General features: G+C 49.6%; 11 protein-coding genes across 11 annotated transcripts; 5 read left to right on the forward strand and 6 right to left on the reverse strand.

The window, feature by feature from the left end:
- Positions 1 to 18: 18 nt before the first annotated feature.
- On the forward strand, positions 19 to 1,429 carry N7484_005222 (putative L-serine dehydratase; the record flags this gene model as incomplete). The annotated part of the gene is made up of 2 exons (XM_057115642.1): positions 19 to 530; positions 574 to 1,429. 2 exons carry the CDS (start codon positions 19 to 21, stop codon positions 1,427 to 1,429), a joined length of 1,368 nt encoding a protein of 455 aa, XP_056975782.1.
- Positions 1,430 to 2,013: 584 nt separating this feature from the next.
- N7484_005223 (putative 2-deoxy-D-gluconate 3-dehydrogenase) lies at positions 2,014 to 2,934 on the reverse strand (the record flags this gene model as incomplete). Its single annotated transcript, XM_057115643.1, has 3 exons — positions 2,014 to 2,463; positions 2,525 to 2,740; positions 2,803 to 2,934. 3 exons carry the CDS (start codon positions 2,932 to 2,934, stop codon positions 2,014 to 2,016), a joined length of 798 nt encoding a protein of 265 aa, XP_056975783.1.
- A 638-nt stretch (positions 2,935 to 3,572) lies between these two features.
- On the forward strand, positions 3,573 to 5,102 carry N7484_005224 (uncharacterized protein; the record flags this gene model as incomplete). The annotated part of the gene is made up of 2 exons (XM_057115644.1): positions 3,573 to 3,606; positions 3,679 to 5,102. The coding sequence occupies 2 exons, from the start codon at positions 3,573 to 3,575 to the stop codon at positions 5,100 to 5,102; spliced, it is 1,458 nt and encodes a 485-aa protein (XP_056975784.1).
- Positions 5,103 to 5,147: 45 nt separating this feature from the next.
- Positions 5,148 to 6,512, reverse strand: N7484_005225 (NAD(P)-dependent alcohol dehydrogenase; the record flags this gene model as incomplete). Its single annotated transcript, XM_057115645.1, has 3 exons — positions 5,148 to 5,351; positions 5,398 to 6,026; positions 6,074 to 6,512. The coding sequence occupies 3 exons, from the start codon at positions 6,510 to 6,512 to the stop codon at positions 5,148 to 5,150; spliced, it is 1,272 nt and encodes a 423-aa protein (XP_056975785.1).
- Positions 6,513 to 6,676: 164 nt separating this feature from the next.
- Positions 6,677 to 8,972, forward strand: N7484_005226 (transketolase family protein; the record flags this gene model as incomplete). Its single annotated transcript, XM_057115646.1, has 4 exons — positions 6,677 to 6,825; positions 6,890 to 6,999; positions 7,051 to 8,048; positions 8,100 to 8,972. 4 exons carry the CDS (start codon positions 6,677 to 6,679, stop codon positions 8,970 to 8,972), a joined length of 2,130 nt encoding a protein of 709 aa, XP_056975786.1.
- A 611-nt stretch (positions 8,973 to 9,583) lies between these two features.
- On the forward strand, positions 9,584 to 9,965 carry N7484_005227 (fungal hydrophobin domain-containing protein; the record flags this gene model as incomplete). The annotated part of the gene is made up of 2 exons (XM_057115647.1): positions 9,584 to 9,749; positions 9,835 to 9,965. The coding sequence occupies 2 exons, from the start codon at positions 9,584 to 9,586 to the stop codon at positions 9,963 to 9,965; spliced, it is 297 nt and encodes a 98-aa protein (XP_056975787.1).
- Positions 9,966 to 10,477: 512 nt separating this feature from the next.
- N7484_005228 (cystathionine beta-synthase CYS4) lies at positions 10,478 to 12,160 on the forward strand (the record flags this gene model as incomplete). The annotated part of the gene is made up of 3 exons (XM_057115648.1): positions 10,478 to 10,734; positions 10,797 to 10,831; positions 10,887 to 12,160. 3 exons carry the CDS (start codon positions 10,478 to 10,480, stop codon positions 12,158 to 12,160), a joined length of 1,566 nt encoding a protein of 521 aa, XP_056975788.1.
- Positions 12,161 to 12,692: 532 nt separating this feature from the next.
- On the reverse strand, positions 12,693 to 13,927 carry N7484_005229 (NAD(P)-dependent alcohol dehydrogenase; the record flags this gene model as incomplete). Its single annotated transcript, XM_057115649.1, has 2 exons — positions 12,693 to 13,686; positions 13,761 to 13,927. 2 exons carry the CDS (start codon positions 13,925 to 13,927, stop codon positions 12,693 to 12,695), a joined length of 1,161 nt encoding a protein of 386 aa, XP_056975789.1.
- A 922-nt stretch (positions 13,928 to 14,849) lies between these two features.
- On the reverse strand, positions 14,850 to 15,125 carry N7484_005230 (uncharacterized protein; the record flags this gene model as incomplete). Its single annotated transcript, XM_057115650.1, has 1 exon — positions 14,850 to 15,125. The coding sequence occupies one exon, from the start codon at positions 15,123 to 15,125 to the stop codon at positions 14,850 to 14,852; it is 276 nt and encodes a 91-aa protein (XP_056975790.1).
- Positions 15,126 to 15,391: 266 nt separating this feature from the next.
- Positions 15,392 to 16,384, reverse strand: N7484_005231 (oxidoreductase, short-chain dehydrogenase/reductase family; the record flags this gene model as incomplete). Its single annotated transcript, XM_057115651.1, has 4 exons — positions 15,392 to 15,606; positions 15,692 to 15,849; positions 15,901 to 16,101; positions 16,164 to 16,384. 4 exons carry the CDS (start codon positions 16,382 to 16,384, stop codon positions 15,392 to 15,394), a joined length of 795 nt encoding a protein of 264 aa, XP_056975791.1.
- A 637-nt stretch (positions 16,385 to 17,021) lies between these two features.
- N7484_005232 (uncharacterized protein) lies at positions 17,022 to 17,946 on the reverse strand (the record flags this gene model as incomplete). Its single annotated transcript, XM_057115652.1, has 2 exons — positions 17,022 to 17,524; positions 17,550 to 17,946. 2 exons carry the CDS (start codon positions 17,944 to 17,946, stop codon positions 17,022 to 17,024), a joined length of 900 nt encoding a protein of 299 aa, XP_056975792.1.
- Between the last annotated feature and the right edge of the window lie 904 nt (positions 17,947 to 18,850).

The raw sequence follows: 18,850 nt of genomic DNA on the forward strand, positions 1-18,850 counted from the left end.
AACACAACAGGCAGCATCATGCCTTCCGCCGAATACCAGACACCTAGCTTCAAAACTCCATGGATCGAAACTCCGCTTGTCGAATCCGCTGCCTTATCTCGCGCTGCGGGATGTAGGATATTCCTGAAACTGGAGAATGTTCAGCCTAGCGGCTCTTTCAAGTCTCGTGCTATGGGCAACCAGATTCTATCCCATCTTCGCAAGCCAGAATATGCAAACCGCCGAATTCACTTCTACGCCTCGTCCGGTGGAAATGCCGGGTTAGCCGCTGTGTGTGCTGCTCGAACTCTGGGATACCCTTGCACCGTTGTGGTGCCCCTCTCTACGAAGCCATTAATGCTTGAGAAATTAAAAGCTGCCGGTGCCGCGGACGTCATTCGCCATGGCGAGACATTCTTCGAGGCCGGCTCCTACATGAAGGAGGTTATCATGCAAACTAGCTCCGGTGATGATGAAGACGTGGCCAAAATTGCCCTACACCCCTTCGACAATGAGCCCATCTGGGAGGGTAACAGCACTATCATTGATGAGTTAGAAAAGCAACTCCCACCGGCCGCTAACGCCGAAGAAGAGCAAGCTTATGGCGGACGGGCACTCCCCTCTCGATGCTATCCTCTGCAGTGTTGGTGGTGGTGGTCTTTTGAACGGCCTCGTTATGGGAATTGAGAAGCGGCGGTCTATGAAGCAGAGGGATAATGGCTTCTCCAGCACCAGCCACTCCTATCTGGATACAGCTTTGGAAACAGTCACTACCACCTCCTCCGTTCCCGTCTCCACTACTCCAAGTCCTATCAACCTTCTCGCCATCGAAACAGACGGCACCGACTCCCTAGCAGCGGCCATCGCCCACAAATCCCTCGTCTCTCTACCTAAGATCACCTCCCAAGCCACATCTCTCGGAGCCATCCGCGTCTCAGAAACTACATTCCAATACGCAGTGTCGCCTCCGCCCGGTATCAAAGTTCACAGTGCCGTCCTCACAGACGCTGAGGCGGCACGAGGTGTTCTCCGCCTTGCAGATGATGAGCGGCTTCTCGTCGAACTCGCATGCGGAGTCTGTGTCGAAGCGGCCATCGGCGATGCCGCCGCCGCCACTGCCGCCGTTGAGTCGGCGATCCCCGTCGCTGAAGGTCAAAGCTCCAAGAAGCGCAAGAGGGATATTGATGATACTGCTACCCGAGATGAGGGTTACGGCGACGACCGGGCCTCTTCGACAGATAATGAAGCCGACCTGGAGCCTAGGCCGGAAACCAGTGAAGCTGGCCACGTTGTCACAGCTAAGACTCCTGAACTCACATCCAAGTTGAAGCAACTACTACCTGACCTCAACTCTCAGAGCAGGGTTGTCATCATTGTCTGTGGCGGAAGTAATGTTACTATTGATATGGCTGGGGAATATAGAAAGTTGCTGTCAGAGGGATGGGTTTAAACGACAGCGACATAGACCGTCCTTTGTTTCGGGTTGCTTCACTTTGCTGTTTATAATGATGATGATATTACTCTTTTAATTTGATACTACCTAGTTATTGGCGCAATTATGTGTATTCTTTTGTTCATAAATCAATAATGATCGGGTCAGGCTTAGTGAACTCCAACAACGTTCTGCAATACAAGGAACGAGCAAAAGGCTACCTAAATAAGGCAGGACGTCCGATGACCAACTTCAAGTTTAAGCTTCGCATCAAATGATTTCGTAAGATGAAAAGCGAGTCTTTCGTAATGCAAATTTCCCCGTAAATCGGCTTCCAGAGTTTTCCGTAAGATCTCGAAAGAGATCGGGGTTTTGTCTTTTTTAATAGGTTACAGCACAGATGCCAGGAATGATTGGAAACTTATTTCTAGGACTCGTAATCCATGAATAGTGGGTCTAGTATGGTCACATTTAGATTGGATATTTCGGTGCAGTCTTTGTCTATATACAAAGAGTGAAAAAAAAAAAAAAAAAAAAAAAAAAAAAATTGAGATGAACAAGAAGGGTCAGGAATCTACTTGAGTGTGATGCTGACTCTGATTTTACCGACCCATCCAGCCGCCGTCAACAGTAATAACATCGCCTGAAACATAGCTGCTAGCGGGACTAGCCAGGAAAACCACCACACCCTTAAAGTCCTCAGGCTTACCCCACCGGCCAGCAGGAATTCTAGCCATAATGCCGGCATTTCGGTCGGCATCATTGATAAGGGCCACGTTCATGTCCGTGTCAATGTATCCCGGGGCGATGGCGTTGACATTGATACCCTTGCCGATCCATTCGTTGGAGAGAGCCTTGGTAAGCTGCCCGATACCCCCCTTTGAGGCTGCATATGCGGGCACAGTGATGCCACCCTGGAATGTCAAGAGGGAGGCAACGTTGATAATGGAGCCGCGCCGGCCTGAGGGGAATTCGGACGCATCGCGCTCCAGCAGATAGGCACCAAATTCACGGCAGAGCACGAACACAGATGTGAGGTTGATCTCGAGGACCTAGAGGAGTGCATTGGTCAGCGCATGCAACCTATAAGCAGGGATTCGTCTGGTGGCTCACCTCATCCCAGTCCTCGTCGGGGAATTGGTGACTTGGGTGCCTCCGTTGAATACCGGCGCAGTTCAAGAGGATATCGGGCTTGAGTCCTTGGGCGATCACTGCAGGTACAATATCTTTGACGGCCTTTCGGTCAGAGAGCTCGGCGACATGGATATAGGCTTTTCGGCCAAGGCGATTGATAATTTCATCCCTGGTGGCTGTATTGGATTCGTCTCGCTAAAGAAGCATTAGATGTCTGTCTCACCATTGCCTCCAGATAGCTTTGCTGCATGATTTACCTGAACCAAAATAACATCGGCGCCGGCCTCGGCCAGGGCAAATGCCATTGCTTGGCCAATCCCTCGTGTGCCGCCAGTGACGAGGGCGGTCCTGCCGCTCAAGGAGAAGAGAGATCCCACAGTTGCTGCCATTGTGCTCTGTAATTGAGAAGAATTAGATTTGAGGTTAATTTTGAAGAAAAGAACCAGGCAAGGGAAAATGCACGTAGAAATAACTTATGACGACTACCCCACACGCGGGGTGATTCCGAACATGGAAAGACCCGTTGCCGAGCCAATCGCCGTCGGTAAATGACTAGACTCGTGACCATTACCCGTAACCGTTGGCCTCGTGACCGAAAGTTTGACATGAAGTTTGTTCAAGTCAAGCTTCTCGTGTCACTTGCACTTCTATACAGCATATTATCACTAGACACAAGTTATCACTTCATACGTTGCATTTTATCAACTATTCTTTCCAACTCAACTCTTCGGGAACTAGTCTTTCTCAATGACATGTCTGACTTGAACACTTTGAACTCAAACTCATACTTGAATTTAGACAGTAATGTGTAAAGTGCTCCAATGTAAGCCAGTATGCAAAGATGCTGTGGTGAATATCCTCGAACGCGGCCACGTGAGGTAAGCAAGGCTCCCGTGTATTCTCCCGAGGCTTGATATGTAATCAGAAAATCCACCCAGAGCCCCTATCGCCTTTCTTTATGCGATTCTAGAGGCCCAGATCAAACATTTTTCTCTTGCTTGGTCCACACAACGGTCAATTCATTGAAATGTCAGAGTCGGGAACTTTGTTAAGATATGCCAGTCAGTGCCGACGCCCGACCCCCAACACATGTCCCGAGGCAGAAGTGATCCGCAGTATTGACTAAAAATCAGGTCCCAATGAGCGCCGCACAATCAGTCGCGAAGAGCTAGGGTTTTACAAGGCCCTCATCGTAGGCGCTGTCTATGAGATTGAGAGTGATGGAAAAGATTTGACCTCGTCCGGATCATTCATTGCCCCTCTGAAAGCCTGCATCTTGAAGTACCCTTTCCTGTCCGCCATCGTGAAGAATAAGCATACCGAAAAGTCGGCTTATCATGAGGTTCCAACTATCGATCTCCATGATCATATCTCCATTCTTCAAAATGACAATCTTGAGGGTGATGACAACTCATCTTTCGAAGGCATTCTACCACAGATCCTCGATCGTCCGTGGCCTGCTGAAACACCCCCTTGGAGGATTGTCGTTCTACCTCTAGCGTCACCACATGGCTCTGCAGCAACGCGCTGCTTGATTGTTTTCGCCTTCTCCCATACCATTGGAGACGGCATGGTCGGAGTCGCCTTTCACCGTACATTCCTTGAGGCATGGCGACAGAGCGTTCGTCCCAAGGAAGAAGAGTCTTTCCTGATCAACCTATCCGGCCGATCCCTTCCAGCACCCTTCGACACGCGCGAGAGACTTACCATTTCATGGAAATTCCTTCTTGCACCGCTGGTAGCAGTATACCTACCAAAATGGCTAGCTTCGATGCTAGGACTGCATGCCCGCGTCAGCACGGTGGACGCTGGTACTTGGACTGGGTCGCGTAGCTTTTACGATGCGGCGGTCAGCAACTCCAGCAGGGTGAAAATTCTCGAAATCGCGGCTCCGCTGGTGGAAAAGAGCCTGCAGATCTGTAGAAAGCATGACACCAAACTTACGGGAGCTCTCCACCAGATGATTCTTCGGGCGTTGAGTAAAGCAATTCCTGATCCCAGTGTCACAAACTTTGTGTCAGGGACCGCTGTTGATATGCGAAAATCTGTCGGGATACCGGCTCTTTCTTGGGGCCTTTATGTGTCTGGCCTCTATGCGGTGCATCAGCGCGCACGTAACGTTGAGTCTCCAGCGCTACCAGATTATATGTGGACGGATGCTAGCTTAATAACCAAGAACCTTGCCGAGTGCTCGGCAAGGCTTTATGATCAAGCAATCGGCTTGCTCAGATATATTCCAAGCATTAGGAACTGGACACTGGGGAAAGTCGGGGCAGAGCGTGATTGCTCATATGAAGTTAGCAATTTGCTTGCCTTTGACGATGGGAACAGTGAGGCAGATCAAAAGTGCCACGTTACTAAGATGATCTTCTCACAGCCGGCAAATGTTCCTAGTGGACCCTTGGTATTTAACGTTATCAGCGTTAAGGGGGGAAGCTTGGTTTGCACGGTGAGCTGGCAGGCTGGAGCTTTGGGTGTGCCTGTGGAGGAAGAGATGCCATTTGTTGAGGGCATATGCTCCTCAATTCGGGAAGACTTCGAGTCTCTACAGAAGTGATGTTGCGTAAAGTATTATCTTCATAAATCTTGTAATTATTCAGCTCTATAGCGAGGCCTCCTGGTCATCCACAACTAATACTTTGATGCTGCCATTTTTTGCATCAGCACACAGATGTAGGGCCTCCTCTGCTCTCTCCAGCGGAAAGACATGAGAGATGAGCTTCTTCAAATCAAGGATGCCACCACTAAGACATGCAATTGCAGGGGGCCATGTATCACGGTAGCGGTTGATAAATCGTAGATCGATCTAAAGTAGTTAGTGACAGCGAGAAAAATATTGTTGGTTGACATACCTCTGCAAGAGAAAGATGCATAAAGGGAAGGTTGTTCATGATGGCCTTGCCCACGCCAATGACCATCACGGTACCTCCGCGTCGCGCAGTATATGCAGCCGTGCAGACACTGCTTTCCACGCCCGTACATTCGAGTACAGTCTCCGGTGCAGCATATTCTGATGGTCCAAACAGAGCTCGAATTGCTTGGGCATTGCCCTGGGCATCTTTTGTCCGGTCCACCTGGTATGTGATGCAAGAAGGAACGAAGTCTTTCGCAAAAGCTAGGCGTGTCGGTTCCAAGTCAGTGATGACAATGGGATGGGCACCGGAAGCGCGAGCTGCGGCCAGTGCAACAAGTCCAATTGGGCCAGCACCGCAGACAACAACTCCACGACCCAGGCTCAACCCTGCGGTGGTGATGCCATTCATGACAACTGAGAGTGGTTCAAGAAGCGCTCCCTCGGCAAAGCTAATGTTGTCGGGGAGCTTGTGCAGCCACTTGGCGGGGTGCACCTTGTATCGCTGCATCGTACCGGCGTAAGGATAAACCCCCGCAAACTGAACATCTTCACATAAGTTGTATCGTCCGTCGTCGCAGAGGAAACAATGTTCGCAAGGAACGCCAGGCTCAACAGCCACGTGGTCACCTAACAGTGATCAGTCATTAGCCAAAAGGCGTATGTTGGTTTCTTACCTGGCTTCAAGTTGGTAACATCATCGCCACACTGTAAAACAATTCCCGAGGCTTCATGGCCGATAATACAATCTCCCTCGAAAACCAATGATCCAATGCGACCAGTCTTCCAGAAATGAATATCCGATCCACAAATCCCGGTCGCCTTGATGTGGACCAGCACCTCCCCCCGCCCCGGTGCATAAATCGGTGCATCCACCGACTTTAGATTGTGGTCCGCGGTAACTTGTAAAGATGGGTTTGAATGAGAGGCCGTGATGACGGCGCGGTCCAGCGACTTTGTCGCGGGGACCGCAATATTTTGATCCACCAGGATTGAGGGAGCCATTACTTCGTTGAGCGGATAGAATTGACGGACATGGTCATTTCTTAAGTATAGGATACTTGGCGGCAAAGTAGCCTTATTCGTTGTGGACGTTGGTGGTTCAACCTCCCGCATTGGTGTGAGAGTGGTTGGAGTTACCCCATTCGTCAACTGCCTGAATGGGTTATTATTGTCGACAATCGTCACCCACTATTTGAAGCGCCAGTGCAGCCCAGCTTATAGAATGCAGTCACTTGATGTTTTTTTTTTCTTTTCCTTAAGTCAAGTTCATTGTCAAAATGACTGTCCCGCAAAGCAACGGCCAGAAATCCTTGCCCTCGGCATTGCCCTTGGTGCAAAAGCTTTCTAAGGACCATGACAACGTTCTAAAGACCTTTCGTCTGTTGATCGCAGATCTCTGCCAACAATTTGGTGGTGGTCACCCTGGGTAAGACTCCTAGAGATGTTGATCAAAATTACCTATGACTTGGACCAGTACTTATTATCTTCAGTGGTGCTATTGGTATGGCCGCTATCGGTGTTTCGCTATGGAAATATATTATGCGCTACGCCCCGCATACCCCGGATTTCTTCAACCGTGATCGTTTCGTACTGTCAAATGGTAAGACACAATATTTCAGGAGAAATATAAATACTAATATCATTTTCAAAGGCCACACTTGCCTCTTTCAATACTCTTTCCTGCACCTTACTGGATACAAGGCGATGACCTTCGACCAACTAAAGTCCTACCACTCAGATCGAGTGGATGCGCTTTGCCCTGGGCACCCCGAGATTGAACATGAGGGAATCGAAGTGACAACTGGGCCCCTGGGACAAGGTATTGCGAATGCAGTTGGTCTTGCCATGGCCACTAAAAACCTTGCAACCACCTACAACCGTCCCGGCTACGATGTCGTTTCCAACCACACATGGTGCATGATCGGTGACGCTTGTTTGCAGGAGGGAGTGGCCCTAGAGGCCATCTCTCTAGCAGGACATTTTCGCCTGAACAACCTTACTGTGATTTACGATAACAACCAGATTACCTGCGACGGATCTGTCGACCTTACCAACACTGAGGATGTCAACGCCAAGATGCGTGCCAGTGGTTGGGACGTTATTGACGTCGAGGATGGCTGCTATGATATCGAAGGCATTGTCCGTGCATTGGAACAAGCTCGCAATTCGCAGGAAAAGCCCACGTTTATCAATGTCAAGACGATCATAGGTCTGGACAGCCATGTAGCTGGCACCGCTACTGCCCACGGAGCTGCCTTTGGTCCCCAGAGCGTTGCTAACTTGAAAACACTCTACGGATTCGACTCCGAAAAACACTTTGTTATTGGCGATACCGTCCGCCAATTCTTCCAGGACCTTCCTGCTCGTGGCGAGCAGTGGGTGCAGGAGTGGAACCAGTTGGTCAGTGACTATACCACCAAATACCCGGAGCTTGGTGCCGAATTCCAGGCTCGTGTTCGTGGTGAGCTGCCTGCAAACTGGGAGCAGCATATCCCCTCTAGCTTCCCTGAAAAGGCAACCGCATCTCGTGCCTCCTCTGGACTTGTCTTCAACCCCATTGCTAAAGAGGTCAACACTTTCATGGTTGGGACTGCTGATCTGTCTCCATCGGTGAACATGATCTGGCCTGGCAAGGTTGATTTCCAACATGTGAGTATCCCTGATTGCTATCTGACCTTTCAATTCTGACTCGATAATCAGCCTGGCCTGCGCACTACTTGTGGTATCAACGGAGATTATTCCGGTCGTTATATTCATTACGGCATCCGCGAGCACGCCATGTGTGCCATTTCCAACGGCCTAGCTGCTTATTCTCCTAACACCATCATCCCCGTCACTTCAACTTTCTTCATGTTTTATCTATATGCGGCTCCAGCCGTCCGAATGGGTGCCCTACAGCACCTCCAAGGAATTCACGTCGCTACACACGACTCCATTGGCATGGGCGAAGACGGCCCCACTCACCAACCCATTGAACTTGCTGCTTTATATCGTGCCATGCCTAACATCCTCTATATCCGCCCCGGTGACAGTGAAGAGGTGGCTGGCGCCTGGATTGCTGGTATTAACGCCAAGAAGACCCCTACCATCATCTCCACATCCCGTCAAGCTCTTCCTCAGCTGAAGCAAACACGTCGCGATGGTGTGGCCCGTGGCGCTTACGTCCTTGAAGAAAATGAGTCGGCGACCGTGACTCTGCTCGGTGTCGGTGCCGAGTTATCCTTTGCGTTGGAAGTTGCTGCGCAGTTGAAGACTCAGAAGGGGATCGCCGCTCGTGTGGTCAGCTTCCCCTGCCAGCGTCTGTTTGAGCAGCAATCACTAGAGTACAAGCGGGACACCCTCCGCCGCCACCGTGACATTCCAGCTATTGTTATTGAACCATATGCTCCTAATGGATGGGAACGCTATGCGGATGCCGGTATTAATGTGAACCGCTTCGGTCACAGCTTGCCAGGCAAGGCTGCCTACAAGTTCTTCGGTTATGAAATCGATACATTGACGACCAAGGTGGCGGGCTACCTTGACCAGCTCAAGGGAGATGAATATCTTCGTCGTGAATTTGTTGAGCTATGAAAGATTTGATGTGTATAATGAATGAGTTGTATATAGAATATTGTTTGATCTTTGACTGTCACCATGTAACCCTTTTTTGGCTTTTAGTCTGCAAATATCCTTATTCACAAAGAAATCGTCATCCATCAAGCCAACGAGCCAAGACATGATCTTCTTGGTCAGACAGGACAGAACACAGGGTTAAATTAACGAATCAGATAGATACAGAGCTTGTGAGACCAAAGGGAATGAGTTCAAAAATATGGATCGACTGCGTACGCGGGCAGGGGAAAGCGAAGGGGCGACATTCTTCGTGAATCCAGGGATTCCCAATGTTTTGTTCATCCCCTTCCCAGGCTCCCACGGATATGTATAGGACGCGATAAAGTATAAAAGAGCGCTTAATCATGAATTAGTAATCATAGATCTACTGTAGCATCCCTGCGTGGTGAGATCTAGGAATAAACAGCAAGGAAGCTACATTAGCATAGTTATGGACGATCATCTAGGAATATTAGCAACTAGGGTCATTAAGGGCAATGGGTTAGGTATGCAGTGGTGTCAACATTGAATACTCTTGAAAAGGCACCTTTGCGTTCCCATTAGCGTCTTCACTCTCGCAACTCTTGATAATGAAGGTTTCCATTCTCCTAGTTGCTGCCTCCGCTGGCGCTGCTCTGGCCCATCCTGCTGCCCTCGTCGCGCGCACAAGCAGCACAAGCAGTGCCTGTCCCAACAAATTGTACAGCGTTCCTTCATGTTGCTCGCCTAACCTTTTGAAATTGGGCTGCAGTAACCGTAAGATGATCCTCCACAAGCTGTTCGCCAGTGATCAGGCCATATGTTCGGGTTCAACTCTTGCTGACCTATCTTGAAACCACAGCTTCTAGCGCAAAAGATGGCCCTGAGCTGAAGAAGAGCTGCAGTGACCAGAAGCCTCTTTGCTGCAGCACACCTTCTGCCCTTGCTGGTGGTCTTTGTGTCAACCCCGCGGGCATCAAGGAAGATCATTGATCAAGTGGAATCTACCTTGGATCCTCTGTGCTCCGTTGATATTTGCGTGACTTCCTGGAGATTGTCAGGCGTCAAGGCTGAATCAAATCGATTCGGCCATTCTCGAGCACATGCTATGCCCTATGCGCATCTTGCAGGACAAAGATTTGGACATAGAAGAATTTCATTTCGTGATTTTGTCGAATGCTTTCAGTAAGATACGGATGCTTGGATCATCAACCAATGGAGATTAGTTCATAAGCTACAGTAGTTATGATTCTGTAAACGATCTACACCGTGGCCTATTTACTGATTAGGAAATGCCATTACATAAGATCACATCCGCTGCCAGTTTCTCCAGGCACCCAACGCTTATCGACGGAAACAAATGGAGAAATTGAGTAAGAAAATGCGCAAATAGAGTGATGAGGGGCCAGACTGCGGGACCACGAAAAAAGTCAGATAAGCTCGAATCGAAAACCTTTGTGACCTCATTCTTCCTTCCTTAACGTGTTCTAAGGTCGATTCCCATCATGTCTGTCACGACACCCGTCATTCCGCCCGTGGCGCTGGATAGCATTACCCAGCACATCGGCAACACCCCTCTGGTGCGACTGAACCGCCTTCCTCAAAGCCTGGGTATTGAGGCCACCGTCTATGCCAAATTGGAGTATTTCAACGCAGGCGGCTCCGTCAAGGATCGCATTGCCCTGCGTATGATTGAGGAGGCTGAGCGGTCTGGTCGCATCAAGCCGGGTGACACCTTGATTGAGCCTACCAGTGGTAACACGTTAGTGGTGGATTGTTTTTCCCTTGATTGAGAAATCGTCGTGGCTGACCCTAATCGATTAGTGGTATTGGACTGGCCTTGGTTGGCGCCGTCAAGGGTAAGTGCACAGCTACGAAGGGGCAGTCTTGACAATGCTAATCGATACTATGCAGGTTACAAAACCATCATTACCCTCCCCGAGAAGATGTCCGCCGAGAAGGTGTCCGTCCTGCGGGCCCTCAATGCGACAATCATCCGAACCCCCAATGAGGCCGCCTTCGATTCCCCTGAGTCCCACATCGGAGTCGCCAGACGCCTGGAGAAGGAATTGCCTAATGCCCACATCCTTGATCAGTATTGCAACTTGAACAACCCGTTGGCCCATGAGCTCGGCACTGCTCAGGAGATCTGGACCCAGACCAAGGGTGAGATCAACGCTATCGTCGCAGGTGCTGGAACCGGTGGCACCATTACCGGCCTGGCTCGTGGTCTGAAGAAGCACAATTCCAACATCGAGATCATTGCCGCTGATCCTTTCGGTTCTATCCTTGCCCTTCCGCCCACATTGAACGAGTCCCGTGTCAACGAGCCCTACAAGGTGGAGGGAATTGGTTATGATTTCATCCCGGATGTGCTGGACCAGAAGATCGTCGACCGCTGGTACAAGACTGAAGATCGCGAGTCATTCCAGTACTCGCGTCGTCTCATTGCTGAGGAGGGTCTCCTGGTTGGTGGTAGCAGTGGAAGCGCTGTTGCCGCTCTTGTGAAGGCCAACCAGGAAAAGAAATTCTCTAAAGACGACGTTGTAGTCGTCATTCTCCCAGACAGCATCCGCAGCTACCTCACCAAGTTCGCTGATGACGACTGGCTCGCCGCCAATGACCTTTTCCCTGCTGCTGTCCCCGTCGAGACCGCTACCACCAAAGCCCAGACATCTACCTCCGAGGATCCTCTGGCTGGTGCCAAGGTCAGCGCTCTCCGTTTGAAGCCAATCACCACCGTTACCTCCAGCTTCCCCTGTGATGCAGCTATCGAGATTATGCGTGAGAAGGGCTTTGACCAGCTTCCTGTTCTCGCACCCTCGGGTCGCAAGCTCGTCGGTCTCCTTACCCTGGGTAACGTCCTGAGCAGACTAACACACGGTCGGGTATCGGGCAAGACCCCCGTTTCGGAGGTGATGTTCGATTTCTCGAAGATTCCCGAGGTTGTCACCGACCCCCGTGACATGGGCGCCATCGCCCAGTCGAAGATCCAGCCCAAGCGCCGCCAGTTCATTGAGATCACCTTGGACACCCCGCTCAGCGTTCTGAACCGTTTCTTTGAGTGGAACAGCGCTGCCGTGGTGACTGAGAAGGACGCAAACGGCAGCATGAAGCCGCTGGCGGTTGTGACCAAGGTGGATCTGCTCACCTGGTTGCTGCACCAGAACAAGAACAACGGCAATTAGATGTGAATATGACTTACGACCGCTATGCCTCTCCTGAACCTTGCCATTTCTTGCCTGGGGCGTCAAAATCTGCTGTCTCTCGATAATGAATTGGCGTTTATCTTGTGTAGATCTCGGTTGGGACTACGAATTGGTCGCATATAGACTCCGGATCAATCCACATGATTTACCTTATTGCAATCTAGATAGAAGATAATACAATAATACCACTGGAACATCCCAGTTATACAGCGAAAATGGGTCCAAGCAGGATAAATAATCATTATCCCCCGCATGAAAAGCTCCAGGAGCTACAACATAGTTCCGAGGTCGGTGACGCAGACGTCCTCGGACTATCAAGGTCCCCGCCATAGAACCATTCATTTCTCGACCTCTCCATCTTGAAATTTCAAACTATTTCCAGTTGAGAAGCAAGGTTCTTTTGGTACGTTGTATTGCGAGACATAGGAAATTCATTTCGTCTTTAACGAGGCTAGGCAATTCTAGAAATCATTCGGGTAATTCATCAACGCCATCCTTTCTCATCACGCATTTAAAAGGCCTTGCCAGCCTCAGCTGCCTTCACGTCCTCCTCGGAGCTCATGATCTGCACCTTGATAGCTCCGGTCTTGGGATTGGCAGCAGTCTCGAACGCCTTGAGAGCATCCTCAATGGGGAAGCGGTGGGTCACCAGCTTGCGCAGGTCAATAACGCCATTTTGCACCAGGCGAATGGCACGGGGCCAGGTGTTGCAGTAACGGTACTGGTACTGAAGATCGATCTCCTGGGTACTGAGACGCATAAAGGGGATAGTCATCTCGTTTTTGCCCACACCAATGACGAATACCTTGCCACCGAACTTCATACTCCAGATAGCTGAGTTGACACTGCTCTCGACACCGGTGCACTCCAAAGCCAGCTTGGGGCGCAGAGCATCGGGACCGGAGCCCTTGCCGTCGTTCATGGCATTGATGATGCCTTCGGCACACTCCTCGGCCGACTTTCCAAACTCCACCTTATAGGTGCGCACCTCTGGTACCAAGCTCTTAGCGAAGGCTAGACGACCCTCGTCGATATCGGTAATAACAATGGGACAGGCGCCAGCCGCTTTGGCACTGAGCAAGCTAATCAGACCGATCGGACCAGCACCGGTGATAAGCAATGCGTCGCCAAGACGCAATCCGCTGCGCTCAATAGCTGCCAGGGTAACACTCAATGGCTCCAGGAGGGCACCGTCTTCATAGCTCATATCACCGATCTTGTGACACCAGATGGCGGGGTGGTTCACGTACCGACGGAGCAGACCGTCGACGGGAGGGGTGGAGAGGAAATCGACCTTCTCACACCCATTGTAGCGACCTGTCAGGCAAGGCTCACAGGCGTTACAGATAATGTTCGGCTCGACAGCGACGCGGTCGCCGACCTTCAGAGAGGTAACGTCGGGTGCGACGGCGACAATCTGGCCGGCGGATTCGTGACCAAGGACGTGGTCGCCTGTGACGATCATGGGACCAATGCAGCCTGCGTGCCAGAAGTGGACATCGGATCTGGAACGCGGGGGTGACGGTTAGTCCCTGTGAAAGTTATAGGCTTTTGACGCGGCGCAATTGTATGGACTTACCCGCAGATACCAGTGCTGCGCACCTCAATGACCACCTCACCGGGCTTCAAGCCCTTGCCTGACTGGACATCCTCTACTTTTGGAGTGGTCTCTGCAATCCACAGGTCGTGCTTGGGATTGGTGTACACACCAATGTTGGTTTTGGTGACAGTGGTTGCGGAAGACATGGTGGGTGTGGGACGAGAAAGGAGGGGGAGAGATTAATTGGGAAACTAATGAGGACCAGGATCTTAAATCTACGGGGGGAGCAGGTCTTTATTTGAAATTTCACTTGGACAGGTGATCACTCGCATCTTCCGTCATACAGAGAGGGAGTAACATACCCAAGTGGAGTGGGGGGCAAATGCTGGGGCAGTTGCATTTAACCGCCGCGGGGCTAACTTGCCCGAATGTCTCTGAACCAGGCAATGGCGAACCGCGTACATCGGCCCGAGTCCGACTGTCGGCTGTCGGTTAAAATCAGTCTCCAGTCGCTCTTTCTCTCTATCTAATTGCTGAGGGACAAATGAATTCCTTTTTCCACTTTGTTTCCGTGGATGAAATCAGGTGGTTTTAAGGTAACAGTAACCCCGGCAGATCTGATTTAAACCACGAATCTTGGGCCTTTCTCAGGCACCAAGCCCCCGGAAACGGTAATTCTCCGGTGGGAACGCGGGTGTGGAGTAGTAGCGGGCGTTTCTAGAAGGACCCCACTATCGAGCTAGGCAATCAGAGACCTGGTCAGATTCGAATTCATGTTGCTCGGCGTACATAAGGGGTCTTTTAAGCTCCATGCAATACATTTGATAAGCTCATGATATTTCACGTGACACGCAAGGCCAGGCACAGGATCTCGGCAGAAACTCCCTTGGACAAGAGGGATGAGAGGAACCGGAAAGTTTGCTATTTTAACTTGATGACCCTGAGAGTAATGAGGTCCATTGGACGTCCCTTCTCTAGTCCGGGCCAATGTATCCCTAAATGGATTTGGCCTACGTTGAATCCCCAAGGTCCGAACCGCTCAAAGTTCGGTTGGCTAGGCTTTGCAAGGGTCACAATACAAAGCCACTTAGGGACTGGTCCTCTTTATTTTTCTTCATCTTCGACCTACTATGCCAATCCCGCGAGCCTGGCACCCCATCGCGTCATCTCAGAGGGAGTAAAAGGATACGGCGTATTGTGGTCGGGAAGCCAGCCAAAGGTGTATTTGAGAAGAAGAGTATAGCCAACTGCACCGGCACCAACGACCCCAAGCACCCAGTCACGTGTAGAGAGCAAGCCATGCTTCTGCATATAGCGCATATACTTCATCCCAAACGGAACAAAGCCCAGCACGACCGAAGTGAGTCCGGGATTATAGATGGTACCAAGCTTCATATTCATCATAATGCCGTGGATGCCGACTTGCCCAAATCCAAACGAAACAGAGGCTAATCCGAACCCAGAAGCAGCAGCCGAAACCCCTCTCTTTATTCGCCCAGCAGCGTCCCCACTATTTGCCGTCCTTCGGCCCTTGCCGACTTGAAAGTTACAACATGAAAGTTCTAGGATTTAATAAGACAAGGAAAAATCAAACATGTCAATTTCTAATACTGTAGCAGCTCATTCTGAAGCTAATATACACCGCCCCGAGAAACTTGATTTCCACCTCCTTATTGCATCATTCCCAGCATTTGATGAGAAAATTCTTCACAAGCAGCACGACGTTGTCTAGCGATACTGAAAAAGCGTTCCTCTGGTGGCATGAACCCAACGTGAACCTCATCATCACCCTCGACCAATCCCTCCCAGGCTTTGTCCGTGAATTCCTCCAAGGGCATTCCCATTTGACGACCCTTATCCGCTCCCATATAATCATGCAGTTCCGCTGTTTATGTTGATTAGCCCAATACCTCTGGTAATTCCTCTCTGGAGGTCATATTAAAGAACGGTATGTGCGAATTAGAACTCACTTTGAACAGCTGGGGGGAAGACTTCGATCACGTTGACATTGGACTTGGCCTCTTTTAGTTGAGCCCGGAGACACATGGCGAATGTATTTAAAGCAGCCTTGGATGCGCAATATCCAATCAAGGGGCCTACGGGCACGATGGCAAGGTTGGATAGGGTGCTATTACTTCAGTTAGCTTGGATGCACATGAAGATGCAAAGGGAGTCATACAAGACCAAGCTGGTCGCAGTCGTCTTGCCCGATAGGTAAGGGAGAAAGGCGGTTGCCAGAGTCACGGCGGCAGTGTAGTTGACATGCATGATTTGATTTAAGACGTCTAAATCAACGGTCTGCGGGGATGTGAAATCGGTAGTCCGTTGGAGACCGGCATTGATGAACACACAGTCGATATCGGGATATTGACTAGTCACCCTATTTGATTGTTCGATTTGTCAGACTGGAGGATACCATCAGAGCAAGGGGGTACACCTTACTCCGCCACAAAGTTTGGGATAGCTTCAAGTTTGCTGATGTCGAAGACCACGCCATGGGCTTTGTCGGTGCCATATTCTTGCACCAGTGCGTCTAGCCGGTCTTTGCGTCGGCCCACAGCAGTCACTTGAATACCATGCTGGAGCATTCTGACGGCCATAGCTTGGCCAATACCAGAGGTAGCTCCGATAAGCAGGACATGTTTGTAGGCGAACTCTGTCATGATGTATACCTCCAAAAATTCAGATAGTGAGGAAACGACAATAAAACTTGGAATTGGAAGATACGAGAGTCATATATACCTGCACAGGTAATTATGAGTGGGTCTTGATGTCTGTTGAAAGTATGTATCCGTATTTTCAACCCACCGGCTCGGGAAGGTAGTATAGATGGCGTGCACCGGACTTAACAAAATAGACGTAATTTAGAGAACATCATTACCCCGATTACAAGTTTGATAGAACTCCGGACTGAAAACTCTAACATTTAAGCAGAAAATCTAATCGTGGCACCTTTGAATCCTTATTTTAAATATCAAGTAGACTGGAATTTCTCGGCAAAAATCACTCGGCCTTAGGTTGGCACCACAGTCACCAGACTACTCGCCATGTTGCATCTCCATCCGCCAATACCTACAATACCTGTCTTCTTCATCTGGAAGAAGAAAAAGGCACCGCCAACTTTGAAATGCCATTCACAGGCCTTATACTATCTCCAATCATCCTAAAACTTACACTGAAATTCACACCTGGAACCTCACCATCCGTAATTCCTCATTGCTGCTTGCCGTATCGCCCAGTGTACCTTCTGCCGCAATCTGTCATGGACCGGCATCTCTCCTGATGGATCCCAAGGCAGAATTACTTACGATATCCTAAGACTTTCTGGTGGAGAAAGCCCTTGATAGTTGTGGGTTCTCGTCCAATTAACCACTTTAGCACGTTCGTGTTGCCTTTGATTCCATAAAAGTTGTAATAGAGTAATAACCGATGGATCGCATCACGGGCACCAGGTGAAACTTCACCATTCTTCCCAGCCAGCATATTTTGGAACTGATCTGCGGATTCGAAGTAGTCCTTTTTAACGATTGTATTAGGTCTACCCATTTCTTCGCTCAGCATCGAAATCACTTCAGCATAGGAAGTTGGTCCAGTGGAGCAGGCTGTGTACTCTGCCAAATAATGGTTTTCTCTCTCATTCGGAATGACCGCAAATGCCTCCGCCAGATCATGCAGGACGGTGAACGAGAACGTTACCTGTAGATCAAAACTGGCAGGGAAAACAGGTTCTTCCGATTGCAGCAATTTCTCGACGGAAAATTGGTCCAGGATATGACTGAGTTGAACAATAGTGTAGTTGAGTCCTGATTCAACAAGATATTCCTCCACGTAACGCTTGCAATCGTGATTCATCAATTTGCGGATTTGCGGATGCAGCACGGAGGAGAAGACGAATATGCTTTAGTGCTCCATGCTGGGCTTCTTGACGTGCAGCGTCGATCATGGTGTACCCGATTTCCGTTTCATGGTTGTGAAGAGATGGCCCAATATAGAGTACAGCCGTGACTCCTGACAAGATGCGCCTCGCATCCTCCGGGCGGGACATGTCGGCTCGCACAACTGTTGCGTTGGGATAGGTTGTCTTCAGGAGCTCTTCCGATAACGTAGTGTTCACGGCTAGCCTCAGGTTCTGCCATTTCTTGTAGAGGAGAGGGATCAATTGCGAGCATTGGTTGCCGCTCGCGCAAGTGAGAAGAAGAACGTCGTTTTCGAAGTCGACTGACATTTTCGATGATTGATTACTTCCGGAGTTTACTAGGGAAGATATTGAGAAGACCTGATTGTGCTATATAATAATACATAATAATACTCTGGGTAAAGTTTCAATGACGAAACTTTGAATAAGGTTTTTATAGCCGGAGTTAACGAGATAAGATTACAGCCTGATCTATAATCTACGTAAGATGTGGGTTACTATCGTTCGCTTGTATGGCTGTATCCAAGTCGGAGCTGGTAAAGGCCGACTTTCCGTCCCCAGACTTGCAAGGGTGCGAAATAAAGCTCTTACTGACCCACAACTTTGTTTTTTTTCCCTGAAGAAACTTAACTGACGCATATTTACAGCAGATTTTAGTTGCCTCACTCATACTACTGTCTTAATCTGTTGGTTAGTATGAAATCATTTCTCCTTAATCCTTCCGGAAGGAATTCGAATTGGAGCTGTGCACATCAACAACGTGTCCAAAATTAAGATGTCGGCCTTGCGCGGAAGCAAAGGCCGAACACCGATCAAAAGGCGGGCTAATCCCCAAACTTGCCAAGGTAAACATAATTTGATCCACTCTCGAAAACACAACCGATCTACGGCAGCAAATCCTCTTATCTCCGGAATATTGGAATGGCATTACGCCAGGGAATCTTCCATCGTTTCGATTTTACAATTGATCTATTCCATGCTCTGTACTCTCCTTCCATAGATTTTAAATCGTCATATCATGTACACTCCGGGGGCGAACATCCAAGGCTGTTCAATCTCACAAAGCTTAATTCAGGACCTGGCAACTTCATCATGTAGTCATGGAATAATGAAATCGAAAAGAATCAGGAACAGGACCAAATGATATCTCGTAAATTGTTCAGAACATGCGATACATCACCGACGCGGAAACAAGGAATAATACTAGCATCAT

Source organism: Penicillium longicatenatum, assembly GCF_028827895.1.
Source record: "Penicillium longicatenatum strain IBT 33135 chromosome Unknown contig_2_segment0_segment0, whole genome shotgun sequence".
Lineage (NCBI taxonomy): Eukaryota > Fungi > Ascomycota > Eurotiomycetes > Eurotiales > Aspergillaceae > Penicillium > Penicillium longicatenatum.